Source organism: Oncorhynchus mykiss, chromosome 15 (genome assembly GCF_057628025.1).
Source record: "Oncorhynchus mykiss isolate SJ-2025 chromosome 15, ASM5762802v1, whole genome shotgun sequence".
NCBI lineage: Eukaryota > Metazoa > Chordata > Actinopteri > Salmoniformes > Salmonidae > Oncorhynchus > Oncorhynchus mykiss.
Window position 1 is genome coordinate 30,249,880 of NC_143036.1, and position 14,301 is coordinate 30,264,180.

Consider the following 14,301-nt stretch of genomic DNA (forward strand, 5'->3'; position numbering starts at 1 on the left):
TATCTCTTAATTTAGTTTGAGAAAGGATAAGGGATTGGTTTAGAGATGACTGAGAAATGTCAGGTAAGTTTTGATAGTGTGTCCAAAGTGTCCATTTAAACCCTTTGAAAAACCACTTCACAATGGCTTATGAACTTGAAACGGTTTAGGGTATCAAAGACATTACCACGGTGAACCATGTTAACTTTGGCATTCATATCTTAAAAAAGAAGGCAAATATTAACGATTCACTTTTTGGACTAAGTAACGCTAATGCTTAAAATAATCATAACATATCTGACTAAAAGTTAGATTCACTCTAAACTTGGTTTTTGGACTCATCACAATAATAATCATAGATGTATTTTATATAGCGCTTGTCATTACAAAGAGAATCTCAAAGACGCTGTAAAAGAAAAATGAATGTAGAGATTTGGCAGGTCTTGGATGATGGTATTCCACAACTTCAGATGATAAGGTGTTGTTCAGCCAGTCAGACAAATCAACAATCTGATTTTACATGTCCATTTAAACCCCTGTAAATCAACTCCACAGTGGCCTATCAACTTGAAACTTGTCATCGACATCATGGACTAAGATTAACCACATTGAATTTGGTATTGATATATAAAAAAAGGAAACCATTCACAACTCATTATTTGCATATGTAACGCTGATGCTCAAAATCATCTGCAATCCTCATCTCCTCCTTTAGACTCATGATTGCACAAAGGAAGACAGTTCCTACATGATAGGCTTGCTTTGTTATCCAACTGATCTGGTGTCCTTTCGGTCATCCTGTGAACCCCGTTCATTGCTGCTCGCAGCTATATTTATCTAGTGTTTCAATTGATGCTTTCTCTTTAAGTAAACAAACAATGTTAGTTGTTGTTCAGCTTTGACTTCCCTGGCCTTTGTGTGTGTGACTAAATGAGAGACAATAATAACACCATGTGTATTGAGAGCATATGTATTGAATAGATACAGTATGTAACAGCAACATACAGGCCAGGATTGTGGATACCGGATGGAACTGGGTCAGACTGAAGAACATCTCAGCTGAGGATGTCCAAGGTTAGGAGGGTTTGCTATTCTTCAGAGACAGAAACCCACACACTCAAATGGAAATTCACACATACATCGACACGGGTACATCCATCCACCCACCCACACACGATATTGTGCAGACCTACTAACACATTGTGACATGAAACCACACACTGACAACCTTATTGTATGTTGGCTAGGCTGTCTGTTACATACAGTAATGGTGTCAATGCAACCCAGCTAGGGCTCCACAGCAGATTAATGCATAACAAGCAGGCCTGTGAGCTCAAAGGGCAGGGGCAGCCAAGCACTAAATGAACTGCTTGTTTTAGCCTCTCGGAGGAAGGCTTAAGGATCAGTGCTTACCCTCAACCAGAAGGGAGAGGACAGCTCTCACTATCTGCATCCGTAATGACACCCTTACTGTAAATAGTGCACTACTTTAGACAAGGGCCCAAATATGCTGCCATTTGTTACGCATCCACTGAGTGAGAAGGAAATTTGAATTCTAGGAGGTATCTTATGAATAAAATGAAAGGACTTAGCCACTTGAAGTTTATCCATTGGCCTATGATGTGTGACCAATAGCAAAGCTCTGTGCTTTCAGGGTTAATGTTGGAGATAGAGGGTGTGAAAACAACTGAATACATAGACCCTATTCCCTATACTTTTCACCAGAGCCAAGCACTATGGGAATTAGGGTGCCATTTCGAACCTATTCTGGGCCCTGTACGTGGGAACGCAGGTTTCAGGTTGGGAAGAACACCTGATAATTTGTCACTGTCTTACATCGTATCACACCCTGCACATTCCTCCCAATTACCACCCTCTATAGTAGGCGGCAAGGTGAGAATAAGCTGCATTGTATTCGCAACCTGCAGTATCCAACGGTGACTGTGAATAAACTACTGTGTAACTGTGCTGATGACATCACTTGACAAAAAAAACACCTTTCACCAAATACATATGAATTAAAAAAGGAGACAGGATCCTAGAATGTTAACATCAACATAACACACCATACAGTTGTATAATAGCCTATAATAAACATTGGTAGCCTATCAGATGTACACAATGTGGCATATTGATGTTAATTATTGTGAGTAGCCAATTGTTAACCTAGAGTAGGATGTTGTTGAATTTAAAGACAATATTTTGCCAATCATAGATAAACATAGACAGGTGCAGTAGTATAATAAGGCCTGCTTTTTTTTATGTGTCCATAAGATAATAACGCTTAGCATTTTGCAGTCTGTATTGTCATACATTTTCACACATCACCTTGCTGACCAACAGGTGAGAACAATGTCATCGCTAAATCTAGGCATCACAGTGTCTGCAGCCAAAACTCAGTATGCATGCTTGCTTTGCTTATATTAAGGCTCCAAATACAAAGTATACATCATGGGATATAATATTACATTAGTAAATATAAAACTCCCACCAGTCGCGCAGTCCAGACACTGAAGGTATGACTGCAAGCCGTCACTTTCTGGCAGCCTGACACACATCACATTTCTCCCGCTGATCTAAACCCCTCTGTGCTTACCCCCCAATCCGCTCTCGTGACTCACTCTCACCCATATTCATTAATTGCCATGGTTTTGACCAAGGCCACTCCTCCTTGCACCGTCAGAGGCATCCAAACACTTGTTCACAATTACCTATATTAGCCTGTATATTACCGCTGCATCATGCATCCTAAAATTGACCATGTTGTGCCTGATATGTCGCATTTACACCGATTGCCAGGTCTCTTTATGCATTTTGCATTGAATGTGATTATATTTCTATGGCTACAACTACATTGACGTTTAAATCAGGGTGTAATCTACGCAATCCATTTTTCTCAGATCGAACCTCGTGAATTCAATTGCTGCAGTGCAGCTATCCATCCATTGAAACACATTATCAATGTCATGCATGAACATCAGTGATCAACATGCATAACAGGTGGCGTTGATAAACGAATGTGGTGAGGGGATTTCGGTTCCCGCTATGTTGTGTCACCTTTATCAGAAAACAGGCTAATGAATAAATAAAAAAAATAGGTCATACCTGTCCACATGGATAGGCTATAACGAGGTAAACAAACGTATAGATAAGCCTATCATGCAAGGTAGCCTCTGTCTACCTATTTCTCAACAAGGACAAAGTTTATTTCAATCTTGAATCTGGGCATTCTTCATTTTGGTCAATGCTACTTGCGACCATATGGCAAAGGTAGACTATAATAACTCAAAAGGAGAAGTTGAATTGATAATCGATCACTTACACGAGATCGATGGGCGCTGGATGACCGCCAGCTACAGACTCCAAACAGAGCGCTCTCCCAGACACACAACGTGGGAGGATGCGTTCAGATACGTGCACAAGGGTAAACTTCCTCCAGATATGTCTCTCAGATACTTTGACTGCCTTGCCTTCGGGTTATTTTCTCTACGCAGCGGTTGCAGCAGGAACCGTTGAAGAGTCACGAGGTTTGGATTACAGTGAGAGGGCGCAGACCCGCTGAGGTGAGACTTTACATATAGTTGTTCTCCTTGTGTTGATGATTCTTATGCCAATTTCAAAAATATCTGGGTAGCATAAAACTGGAAAGATAGCCAGGCGCACCTTGTTCTCGGTGTCTCTGTCGTGCAACGCGGTGAGATCCAGCTGCCGATTCCATCCTCTTGTCAGCACCTGGGCATGCTGTGAGATAGCCAATCAGAGAGCCTCAAGCCGACACCGGTACTCGAGGAGGCAGCGCGAGCTCTGCTACCGCAGAATTAACTCGCGCGGGGCGTTCATTCATAACGCTACTGGCACTCTGTTGAGATGTGCGTGCAGATACAAAGGCATTGTAAACTAATTAGACATGCAGTATCTCTCTGTCTCTCTTGGTGCCCGCTGGATCAAAGAACTCAATTAACACGAAATGAATATACAATTCTGCTGTGTAGGCTGGATGGTGAGCTGATACCGTTAATTGGACTTTGCTTTAGAAATCAGGGGGCGCAGTGCATATTCTCCATTCAAATTCAAATTAAGCCTGTTCTTTAAAGACCCTCTTTCTTTCTAGTTTACCATTCTGCCATGCATGCAACCCCGAACAAACTGATGAGTAGGCTATAGAAAATTATAAACTTTCATGCTATGCAAATGTGGGTAGAAGTCATTTAGAAGTTCAACAACTCAGTCTGTTCAAACCAACCCCCAATGATAAATAACTTTACCAACCGAAACCGAGTCTTTACCAACCAAAACCTCATAAATCTGGATAAACATGAACATTCTACTATTTGGCCTCATCAAGTGGGGAGCAGAGTTAGTGTGTCAACATAGATTTTTTTCCCTCTGCTCTGAAAACATCCCCATCTCAGCATAATCAATCGTTGTTCCTGCTGAATCAGGGCTTGGCACATAAACCCTCAGCAATGGATTGCGAAGCAGGGTGGGGGGTGAGCAGTGGCTGGGGTGGTGTGCAGAAATCTGGACAGAAGCCACAAAGGAGCCTAAGGAGAAGGTGGAGGCTTTGTCTCTTTATCAACGCTTGATCTGCTAGGAAAGTGCTGAGGAGAGAGCAATGTAGTGGAGAAAAAGAAGAAGACAGCAAAGCACTTTTTATTTCAGCAAAGAGAACAGCATGAATAAGATCCAGCCCATTTCCTCCTCCACTCTCTGACACTCACAACAGACAGACATCTATGGTGCCTTACACAGATTAGATGTCCCTGTGGGGACCTCTGGGGCTTTTTCTTCACTCTCTGTGTTCAAACTAGTATTACAGACTCTCAACACAACTGAAGAGTACTACACACAATCAAATAGGTTAACGCTGACAAAAAAATACTGTGCTGTGAATGGAAGCCTATCCCGGACCTCCAAATGAAGGAAGTGGAGTGACAGAACTTTCTATTTCATCCCAGATATACTGTGGGTTCCTGTCTATACCTGTATGCTTATGTTCCCTCTGAGGCAAGACTAAACCGTTAAAACACCAAACCAAGGGTGCAGATTATTTCATCTTATTTATGAATACAAATATTTTCATATGTTTAAACAACATGTAAATGCAATATATCATGATGTGCGCACGCAATTAAAAGTAATAACTGTCTAAAAATATACCGTTCAGATTCATGTTTTGCGTTGGATCTCTTCTTCCTATCAAATTGAACAGAAGAACTCGCAATTAATCACTAGCATTGTAGAAGTCCTTCATGTAGGCCTGAACCCCTATGACTCATCAGGACTAGTCATTGTGAAGATCTTTAAAGGATCCACAATTAATGTGTCCCAAAAATCACTTGTCTGGGACAGAGCGTCTTTATTACAGCCACTTTATTACATTCTCAGAAATACTTCATATTAGCTTCCAGTGAGTGTATGAAAAAAAATTGCAGCTAATGAAGCGAACGGGAAGAGATAAGAAAGTTCATTAACTTCTATTGAATACCATCTACTTTATTTCCTTTGAGGACCAACTACAGTCGTTATCATGACATTAGCATTTGAATAATGAACACTAGATTGTCACCATCAACATTCTGTCGTGACAATGGTTGTTAGGCTGTGATATACAAATCCAAATGGATTAATTGACATGGAGAATATTTCACAGTGTACGGATACAAATCTGCTCATTACATTACTAACCACAACAGACTAAAATCCTGTTCAGGGGGTTTACTGGTACATCAAGGTGCCTCATGCTAGAGCAGGGATTGTCAACTGGTGGCCCGCGGGGCCAAATACGTCCCACGGCTGAATTTCTTTTGCCCCTCAAAGTTGAGACGCAAAATGATTTTAATTTAGGAAATCTATTCCCAAGTGTTTCCACTCATGAATAGAGCAACTAGCTCTCTGTCTCAATTCAGAATAAGACGTTCATCCATGTTTCCCAAATGTTAAATTTTGAAGTTGAGTGTTTAAGGTCAAGTTTATACATTAACTCAGTGTTTTTAAGGTTAGGGATGAGTTTAGGCACTCAAATATTTCAAGGGTTAAGGTTTGTGATAGACTTCAAATTAAAATTAAAACTTTAAATCGCTGGATTTGAACTTGCAACCTTTGGAATCAGAGGCAGGGTAAAGTTTAGGCATTAAATCTGAAATCTCCATTTTAAATATATTTTAAAAAGATGTGTATATAGACACTACCGTTCAAAGGTTTGGGGTCACTTAGTCAACAGGACAATGACCCAACACACCTCCAGGCTGTGTAAGGGCTATTTGACCAGCAAGGAGAGTGCTGCATCAGATGACCTGACCTCCACAATCACCCAACCTCAACCCAATTGAGATGGTTTGTGATGAGTTGGACCATAGAGTGAAGGAAAAGCAGCCAACAAGTGCTCAGCATATGTGGGAACTCCTTCAAGACTGTTGGAAAAGCATTCCAGGTGAAGCTGGTTGATAGAATGTCAAGAGTGTGCAAAGCTGTCATCAAAGCAAAGGGTGGCTACTTTGAAGAATCTAAATATAATCTATTTGTTTAACACTTTTTTTGGTTGCTGCATGATTCCATATGTGTTATTTCATAGTTTTGATATCTTCACTAGTATTCTACAATGTATAAAAACCCTTGAATGAGTAGGTGTGTCCAAACTTTTGACTGGAAATGTATGTACGGTAAAGGTTAAGGTTTGGGATAGGCTTAAAACAAAAATGAAATAAAGAGACATACAGAATGTGATCGTGGACCAATGTAATCAAGGTTTGAAATGTTTATGTTTTTGTCAAATACAATATCTGTTAAGGCTTCTTGATTCAAATTATCTATCCACTCAAGATAAAATACCACGGCTGAATCTAGTTAACAATCCCTGCACAAGAAAAACAAGAGATTTTGCAGCCTCTTGCCCAATTGGCCATTCTGGCCCGGACAAGGCTTACTTACTTGGCATTTGGTCTGAGAAGGTTACAAAAATCATATTGTTAAACATTGATCCCAGTGGTAATCTTGTCATATCAATTGTAACTTTAATCCTAAACTTTTGTCTGACAGCATGACTGCGTAGCGGCTTTTCAGTGGTGCACATTAACACAGATTTGCCTCTTTAGGATTGGAGCAGAACATATATTAAATGACACATGCGTTACAAACTTTTAAGATCAATTTGAACCTAACAGTGCCTTTTCCATTGTTTTGTTCATTACCTAAGTAACCATCAACCATTGTTGACCATTCATGTTATCAATCACATTGCCCTCTCACCCGGTATGATGTACAGTGTGTACAAGTCATGTCCTCTGTCAGATGTCTCCATCTATATCTTCACTTTCCTAGTTGATGTTGACATAATCTCAGACACAACAGAATGCGTACTAATGCTTATGTAACGCACTCTTTGGAGGGTTCAGAGAGTGAAACATCAATCATCAACATCCAATCCCCTTAAAAACTGTGAACAGTAAAACACATCGATCATACCAGGTGAGAGGGTGATGTGATTGATAACATGAATGGTCATCAGTGGTTGAATCCTCAAGAGTCTATTGACACACCAGTGCGTCAATCTAAGTAGCATGATACTAACAATCCCCATCAAAATCAATCAATTTAAGCTAGAGATACACATGGGCTGCGTCTCAATCCATCGCATCCGCCTATGTGGGTATCCCGCATCTGCGGTGGAAGGTGGCCGAGCTAGAGCGGTGTTTGTCAGACGATGAGACATCCCCAAAATCAGTCTTCTCACGGAAACATCTGTTGCGTCCGATCAGTTTGGCCTTCAGTCTATGGAAAGATGAGATACTCGTGATGGTGTTCTCCGTTTTGCTCTACGACCCCCACAAGCCCCATCGGTGGTACGTCTGAAGTCGGTACCACCGATGTGCCAACTTCTGTCTGTAGCGTCATGGAACTCGTCTGAAGGTAACCGGTACCAGTTTAAAAAAGTAGAAAGGGTAGTTTTGTGCCAACAACAAACATGGGGTTAAGTGGGTGTCCAAAAAACACAAATATTTCCTTAGCTTTCTTATTTCTCCTAGATAAAGGAAAGACACTTCAAAACCGTATTCCTAATGATTTATTTTTCAATTTATGAATGTGTCATTCTATATTTATTTCTATGGGCTATAGTAGTAAAGGCCAAATTCTATATTTCTGTATTTTTTGATACCTACAGGGATCCTAAAATTCAAAATCAAATAGATAAATTATCCATGGTATGACCATCTAAAAACAATAGATTAGTTGCCCCCCTCCCGCTAAAGGCTTAGACTTTTAGAAGTTAATGATCACTTATGGTTATCAATGTTTAATGGTTCCTTGTGGATCAGCAAATCTATCTAATCATCTATCTAATCATGCTGAGTCACTGCAGCCTGAGCTCAGCTTCAGACCATCGGCAGACGAATACTGTTAAGCAGATCTAAAGCAGAATTGCAACAAGCTCCTCGTCATACATGGAAGAAAGGGAACATGTTTCCCGACCAACGTTGCATTATTTGGCTCTTCTCTTTCAATACCGGTATCAAATTAACTTCTCTGACAACTTTCTGTGGCTTAAGTACTCTGTGTGTTGAATTTTTCATAAATCCAAAGAGGCTGCTTGTTACAGGTGTTTTTCCAGCATTCAGCGAGGAACATAGGACTCATTACTGGTACATGTACTGTCACACCTTGACCTTAGTATTCTTTGTTTACCTTGTTATTTTGGTTAGGTCAGGGTGTGACATGGGTGATGTATTTGTTTTTTGCTTGTCTAGGGTTTTTTGTATGTTTATGGGGCTGTATCCTTTCTAGGTATAGTGTATGTCTGTGGTTGCCTAGATTGGTTCTCAATTAGAGGCAGCTAGCTGTCTGTCGTTGTCTCTGATTGGGAACCATATTTAGGCAGCCATATTCTGTGGCTACTTTGTGGGTGATTGTTTCCTGTGTCAGTGTTTGTGCCACACTGGACTGTTTTGGTTATTCACGGTTCGGTTAGTGTTTTGGTTTATTCATTAAAAACAACTATGGACAGGAGGAGGAAATCAGCCGTGACATGTACAGCGTGTGCTGTTCTTTAAACACACACCAACGCACCAGTGTCACTTACAGTCACAGTAATCTTAAACCATGATGAGTATAGGTCTACATGTCCTACCTTTTTTAAAGCATGTTTGTGCCCGATAGGGATTTTCCCAGCATAAGAGCTCTCATAGGCCCACTGGGGAACAGTGTGATAACTAGGCACAATAACGTTTATTGTCCCTCTCTCCCCATCACATGCCTCCTGCAGAAGGAGTAGCAGTAATGTGCACGTGCACGTGTGTGTGCAGTGTGCAGCGACATTCAGAACTCTTGTTTGTCAGGGAATAGATTAGCTTCACAGTGGAATGCTGGCATTTGAGGGACTTTTTTCAGGAGGGGGGGGGAGTGCTTTAAACGCTGTGTGAACTCTCTTCGTCGAAATGTCACACTTGTAACAATTGAATGGGTCAATGGATCGCAACTGCATTGACAGCAAGGCAGAATTGATTTATGAATCCTAAACGGGTCTTTTCAGGGGATCGTTTGTTACAATTATTCTTCATAATGGTTGGCTATTTGTTAGTGTTGTTACTTCTTACAGCAAATCGAACAATTAGCTCCTTTGTTACGAGCTGTAGGTACCTGAAGTAAGACAGAGGCTGTCATGTAAATGAAACACTGTGTTCTGATTTCTATGCACACTCAAATTGTCTAGAAGTATGTTGAGGCAGATGTTTGCTTTTTGCAATACATTTAGACATTTTTTCAACTATTCAACTAACCCTATGAAGTATGAGTCACTCAGCTCCAGGTGTATCCGATAACTTTAGAGTGGAACAGCTTTTTCACCTGGGCTAGTCCATATTCACCCACCTGTGAGCCATTATCCATCTGATCCTGTTTTTTGATCCCAGCTGTGAGCATTCTCCACCATCCTGCTCCTGTTTTCCTCCCCTCTCCTCCTCACTATCAAGCTGAAGCAATTCCGCCGTCAGCCAGGAGCTGCCAGAGCCGCTCGTCAGTCAGGAGCTGCCAGAGCCGTCCGTCAGCCAGGAGCTGCCAGAATCGCCCGTCACTCCGGCGCTGCCGGAATCGCCCTTCACTCCCGAGCTGCCGGAGTCTCCCGTCCATCCGGTGCTGCCGGAATCTCCTGTCCATTCGGGACCCAGGGCTAGGGTCCCCAGTCCAAGGTCGGCAGCGAGGGTCGCCGCTCTAAATAGGCCATGGAGGCCGGTGAAGAGGCGGACAAAAACTATGGTGGAGTGGGGTCCACGTCCCGCGCCAGAGCCGCCACCGCGGACAGACGCCCACCCAGACCCTCCCCTATAGGATCAGGTTTTGCGGCCAGAGTCCGCACCTTTGGGGGGGGGGGGGGGGGGGATACTGTCACGTTCTGACCTTAGTTCCTTTGTTTTGTCTTTGCTTTAGTATGGTCAGGGTGTGAGTTGGGGTGGGCAGTCTATGTTCCTTTTTCTATAATTTGGGTTTCGGTGTTTGGCCTGGTATGGTTCTCAATCAGAGGCAGCTGTCAATCGTTGTCCCTGATTGAGAACCATACTTAGGTAGCCTGGTTTCACCTTTGAGTTGTGGGTGATTGTTTCCTGTTGTAATGTTTGTTTCACATTTCAGGACTGTTTCGGTTTTCGTTTGTATCATTCACGTTGTTATTTTGTATTCTTTAGTGTTCAGTTTAATAAACTAAAATGGACACTTACCACGTTGCACATTGGTCCAATCTCTCCTACTCCTCCCCAGTGGAGGAAGAAGAAACCCGTGACACAGGTAGAGTTGCAATCTCACCTGTCACGTTGCAGCTGCTACCTCATCCTGCCTGCAACTCACTGTCTGTGCGTGTCAATGCAACCATGTTAATATCCTCTTATTTAATGCACTCTTATGTATCTTAGATTTTGTAAATGTCTGCTAATAATGTCAGTAAATCAATATCACAGAATCCACCAAACCACCATGCAAATGCATAGAAAACCCTAATCTACTTTTGACCAGGGCCCATCGAGCTCTCATCAAAAGTAGTGCTCTATAAAGGGGATAGGGTGCCATTTGGGGCAAATCCAGAGTGCCTCAGCCCATTTGTTTATCCCCTCTGCCATAACAAAACTCTCCTGACTTATTTCCTGGGCCTACATTCCTGCCCAGGATTTGGGGGAGATTACCATTCTGCTGCCTACGCCTCTGTAAGATTTGAATCGCACTGGTACCTATTATGACTGAACAGTGTGTTGCTGGCAGGGCTTACAAGCAGCTAGCTGCTTGACTCTGGGTAGGGACAAGCAGAACAAGCAGGATTACTGTCTGTGTGCTTGCCTTTACCTTTCACACCGAAAGATCAAGGCGGTGGCTCGCTTATCTGGTTTTATGTGACAGGAGGAATACTCTCTAGTACTGCAATACAGAGTTCAACTTCAGTTAATGATTGGTTGACTTTGGAAAGAGTTTTAAAAGGTGGTTTTCAACTCGCTTCCACACAGTCACGATGAAGCCGACACGGCATATCTCTGTGTTTGTGATCGCACAGTTATGTATCATAGGGAGTGTAAACTGTGGAAACATATTAGTTTGGCACACTGAAGGCAGTCACTGGATTAACCTCAAGCCTATGCTGGACACTCTGATTGACAGAGGACACAGTGTTACCGTGCTGGTGCAGAGTGCCTCTGTATACATGGACCCCACGGAAAAGGCTCGCTTCAGCTACGAACCATTCAACACCTCCATCTCAATGCAACAGATGACCGATTTCTTTGAGGAGTTCATCCACTTTCACATGTATGAGATCGACCACCTGAGCTACTTGCAGATCCTTTGGAAGGGGTATCATATTGTAAAAAGAGAATTCAAGTTTTCCATCCAGATATGTGACGGACTGCTGAGGTCAGAGACCGTCATGAGGAGACTGAGAGAGGCCAAGTATGATGTTCTGTTATCCGACCCAATCTACCCCTGCAGTGACCTGGTGGCTGAGGATCTGGGCATTCCTTTGGTCTACACCCTGCGTTTCTCTATTGCCCACATGTGGGAGAGGCTTTGTGGGCAGCTGCCTTCTCCACCATCCTTTGTCCCTGGTGCCATGGTCAAGTTAACCGACGAAATGAGCTTCGCTGAAAGACTGTTGAACTTCCTCTTCTATGCGACCCAGGACATGATGGCATACGGTTATTGGCAAGACATAGACGCCTACTACAGTGAGATTCGAGGGAAGCCATCAACCTATTGTGAGGTGATGGGCCAAGCTGACTTGTGGCTGATCCGGACATACTGGGACTTTGACTACCCTCGTCCTTTCCTCCCTAACTTCAAGTTTGTGGGGGGAATCCACTGCAAGCCTGCCAAGCCCTTACCAGAGGACATGGAGGAGTTTGTGCAGAGCTCTGGAGATGACGGCATTGTGGTGTTCACTCTCGGGTCCATGATCAAGAACCTCACCACAGAGAAAGGGAACATGATCGCCTCAGCCCTGGGGCAGATTCCCCAGAAGGTCCTGTGGAGGCTCAGTGGGGAGAAGCCTGAGACCCTGGCCCCCAACACTAGAGTCTTGGACTGGATCCCGCAGAACGACCTGCTGGGTCACCCCAAGACCAGAGCCTTCATCACCCACGGTGGAACCAACGGCATCTATGAGGCCATCTATCACGGAGTCCCCATGGTGGGAATTCCTATGTTCGCTGACCAGCCAGACAACATGGTCCACATGAAGGCCAAGGGGGCCGCGGTCATCATGAACTTCAACACCATGAAAACCCAGGATCTGGTGGATGGACTCAACGCTGTGATCAACGAGCCGTCGTATAGGGAGAACGCCTTGAGGTTGTCCAGGATTCACCATGACAGGCCCATCAGTCCCAAGGATGAGGCAGTGTTCTGGATAGAGTTCACCATGAGGAATAAAGGTGCCAAGCACCTAAGGGTCCAGGCCCACGAGCTCACCTGGTACCAGTACCACAGCCTGGACGTGTTCGCTTTCCTACTGGCCATCGTGATGCTGCTCACCCTCCTCTTCATCAAAACATGCCTCTTCTGTGTCCGGAGGTGCTGTTATGGAGCAAAGTCTAAACGGAAGACAGAGTGACAGGTTCAACACCAGGAAACTTCCATATTTGTCTGTCCTTAAATGCCTTTCTCCTTGTAAAGTGTTGAGACCAGGCTTTATAGTCTTACACTGTACATTTTTCTCAGATTACTCAGTTAATTTCCATTTGACTTTATCCCTTTCTTGGTGTTATTGAAATTGATAGGCTTGATATTAATATAATTAAGTAATGGCTTAAAATGTCCTTCTGTAACATTGTCTGGAATTCTTGTCATTTTTAAGTAACCTATTACAACTCAAGATCCTTGCACAACAGACACAAGAGAAAACAATAGATTTTACGGAAGGAGAGAGGGTAGTTAAGAGGGAAAGAAAATAAACAGACAGCAGAGAGGTGGGAGTGGGAAAGACCACAATAAATGGGACTCAATGAGCCGGCGAACACTGCACTAATACACCAAGTTGCTCAATTAGACACAAGAAATCCCCCCCACACTGAGTCATCATATAGACTTGGCCATGCTGACAGTCTCAGACTGGACAGTGTGTTTTGTGTCGGGTTTGAAACCGCAGTATCTGGTGGCAGGGCTAAAATTTAACATTGACCCGGCAAACGAGTCTCTGACCTTTGAATAGAGTTCTAAACTTCAGCTGGTGACATTTGGAATTTCTGCCTCGAGGTGGGAGACTGGCCTTTGTGTGTGCGCGTGCGCTTCTACGCGTCCTATTTCCTACTCATGTGTGAATTGTAAATGTGTTTTTTGCACCTCCCAACTCCCCCTGAGTTACTTTCGGAGAATGGGGTCACTGCCAGGGTCTGCCATAATGGAGCAATTAGGGTTAAGTGCCTTGTTCAAATGCACATCCGACAGATTTTTTCACCCTGTCGGGAATTTGAACTAGCGACCTTTCGGTTACTGGCCCAATGCTCTAATCGCTAGGCGTACCTGCAGCCTATGTGTGTGTGCGTGTATGTGTGTATGTGTGTGTTCGCAGCATGTTCACAACAACAAGAGGGAAATTCTGACCTGTATTGAGTAGCATGAACCGGGATTAACCCCTGTGTCCAGTTTTTATTCAGCCGCAAGACCTAGAATGAGTCAGAAGTTTAGAAAGCCTAAAATCCATACTCTAATCTTTGACATACTCTAGCTATAGAAAACCCCTTCCACTCGTTAAGCCCACGTGAGGGTAAACCCTCCTCAGAAGACCTCTAATGATTTCCTGTATCAAAACATTAAAGACTACGATTCTGAAAGAGCTCACATTCAGGAGGTATTGAT

General features: G+C 43.2%; 3 protein-coding genes across 8 annotated transcripts in view; 2 read left to right on the top strand and 1 right to left on the bottom strand.

The window, feature by feature from the left end:
* myripb (myosin VIIA and Rab interacting protein b) overlaps nucleotides 1–3,832 on the bottom strand; it is a 172,090-nt gene extending 168,258 nt beyond the window's left edge. For 2 of the 3 annotated variants that reach the window (XM_090199849.1, XM_090199851.1), the window contains exon 1: nucleotides 3,302–3,686. The gene's annotated coding sequence lies outside the window, so the exon portion shown is untranslated. Of the gene's footprint in view, nucleotides 1–3,301 lie in introns of all 3 variants that reach the window. The other variant, XM_036944256.2, reaches the window with a different exon arrangement.
* The window catches only part of si:dkey-12l12.1 (uncharacterized), a 28,266-nt gene continuing 17,275 nt past the window's right edge, over nucleotides 3,311–14,301 (top strand). For 2 of the 4 annotated variants that reach the window (XM_021562999.3, XM_021563001.3), the window contains exon 1: nucleotides 3,409–3,542. The gene's annotated coding sequence lies outside the window, so the exon portion shown is untranslated. Of the gene's footprint in view, nucleotides 3,543–14,301 lie in introns of all 4 variants that reach the window. The other 2 variants (XM_021562997.3, XM_021563000.3) reach the window with 2 other exon arrangements.
* On the top strand, nucleotides 10,456–13,271 carry LOC110489961 (UDP-glucuronosyltransferase 2A1). Its single transcript, XM_036944258.2, has one exon. The coding sequence runs from the start codon at nucleotides 11,465–11,467 to the stop codon at nucleotides 13,055–13,057; it is 1,593 nt and encodes a 530-aa protein (XP_036800153.1). The 5' UTR covers nucleotides 10,456–11,464; the 3' UTR covers nucleotides 13,058–13,271.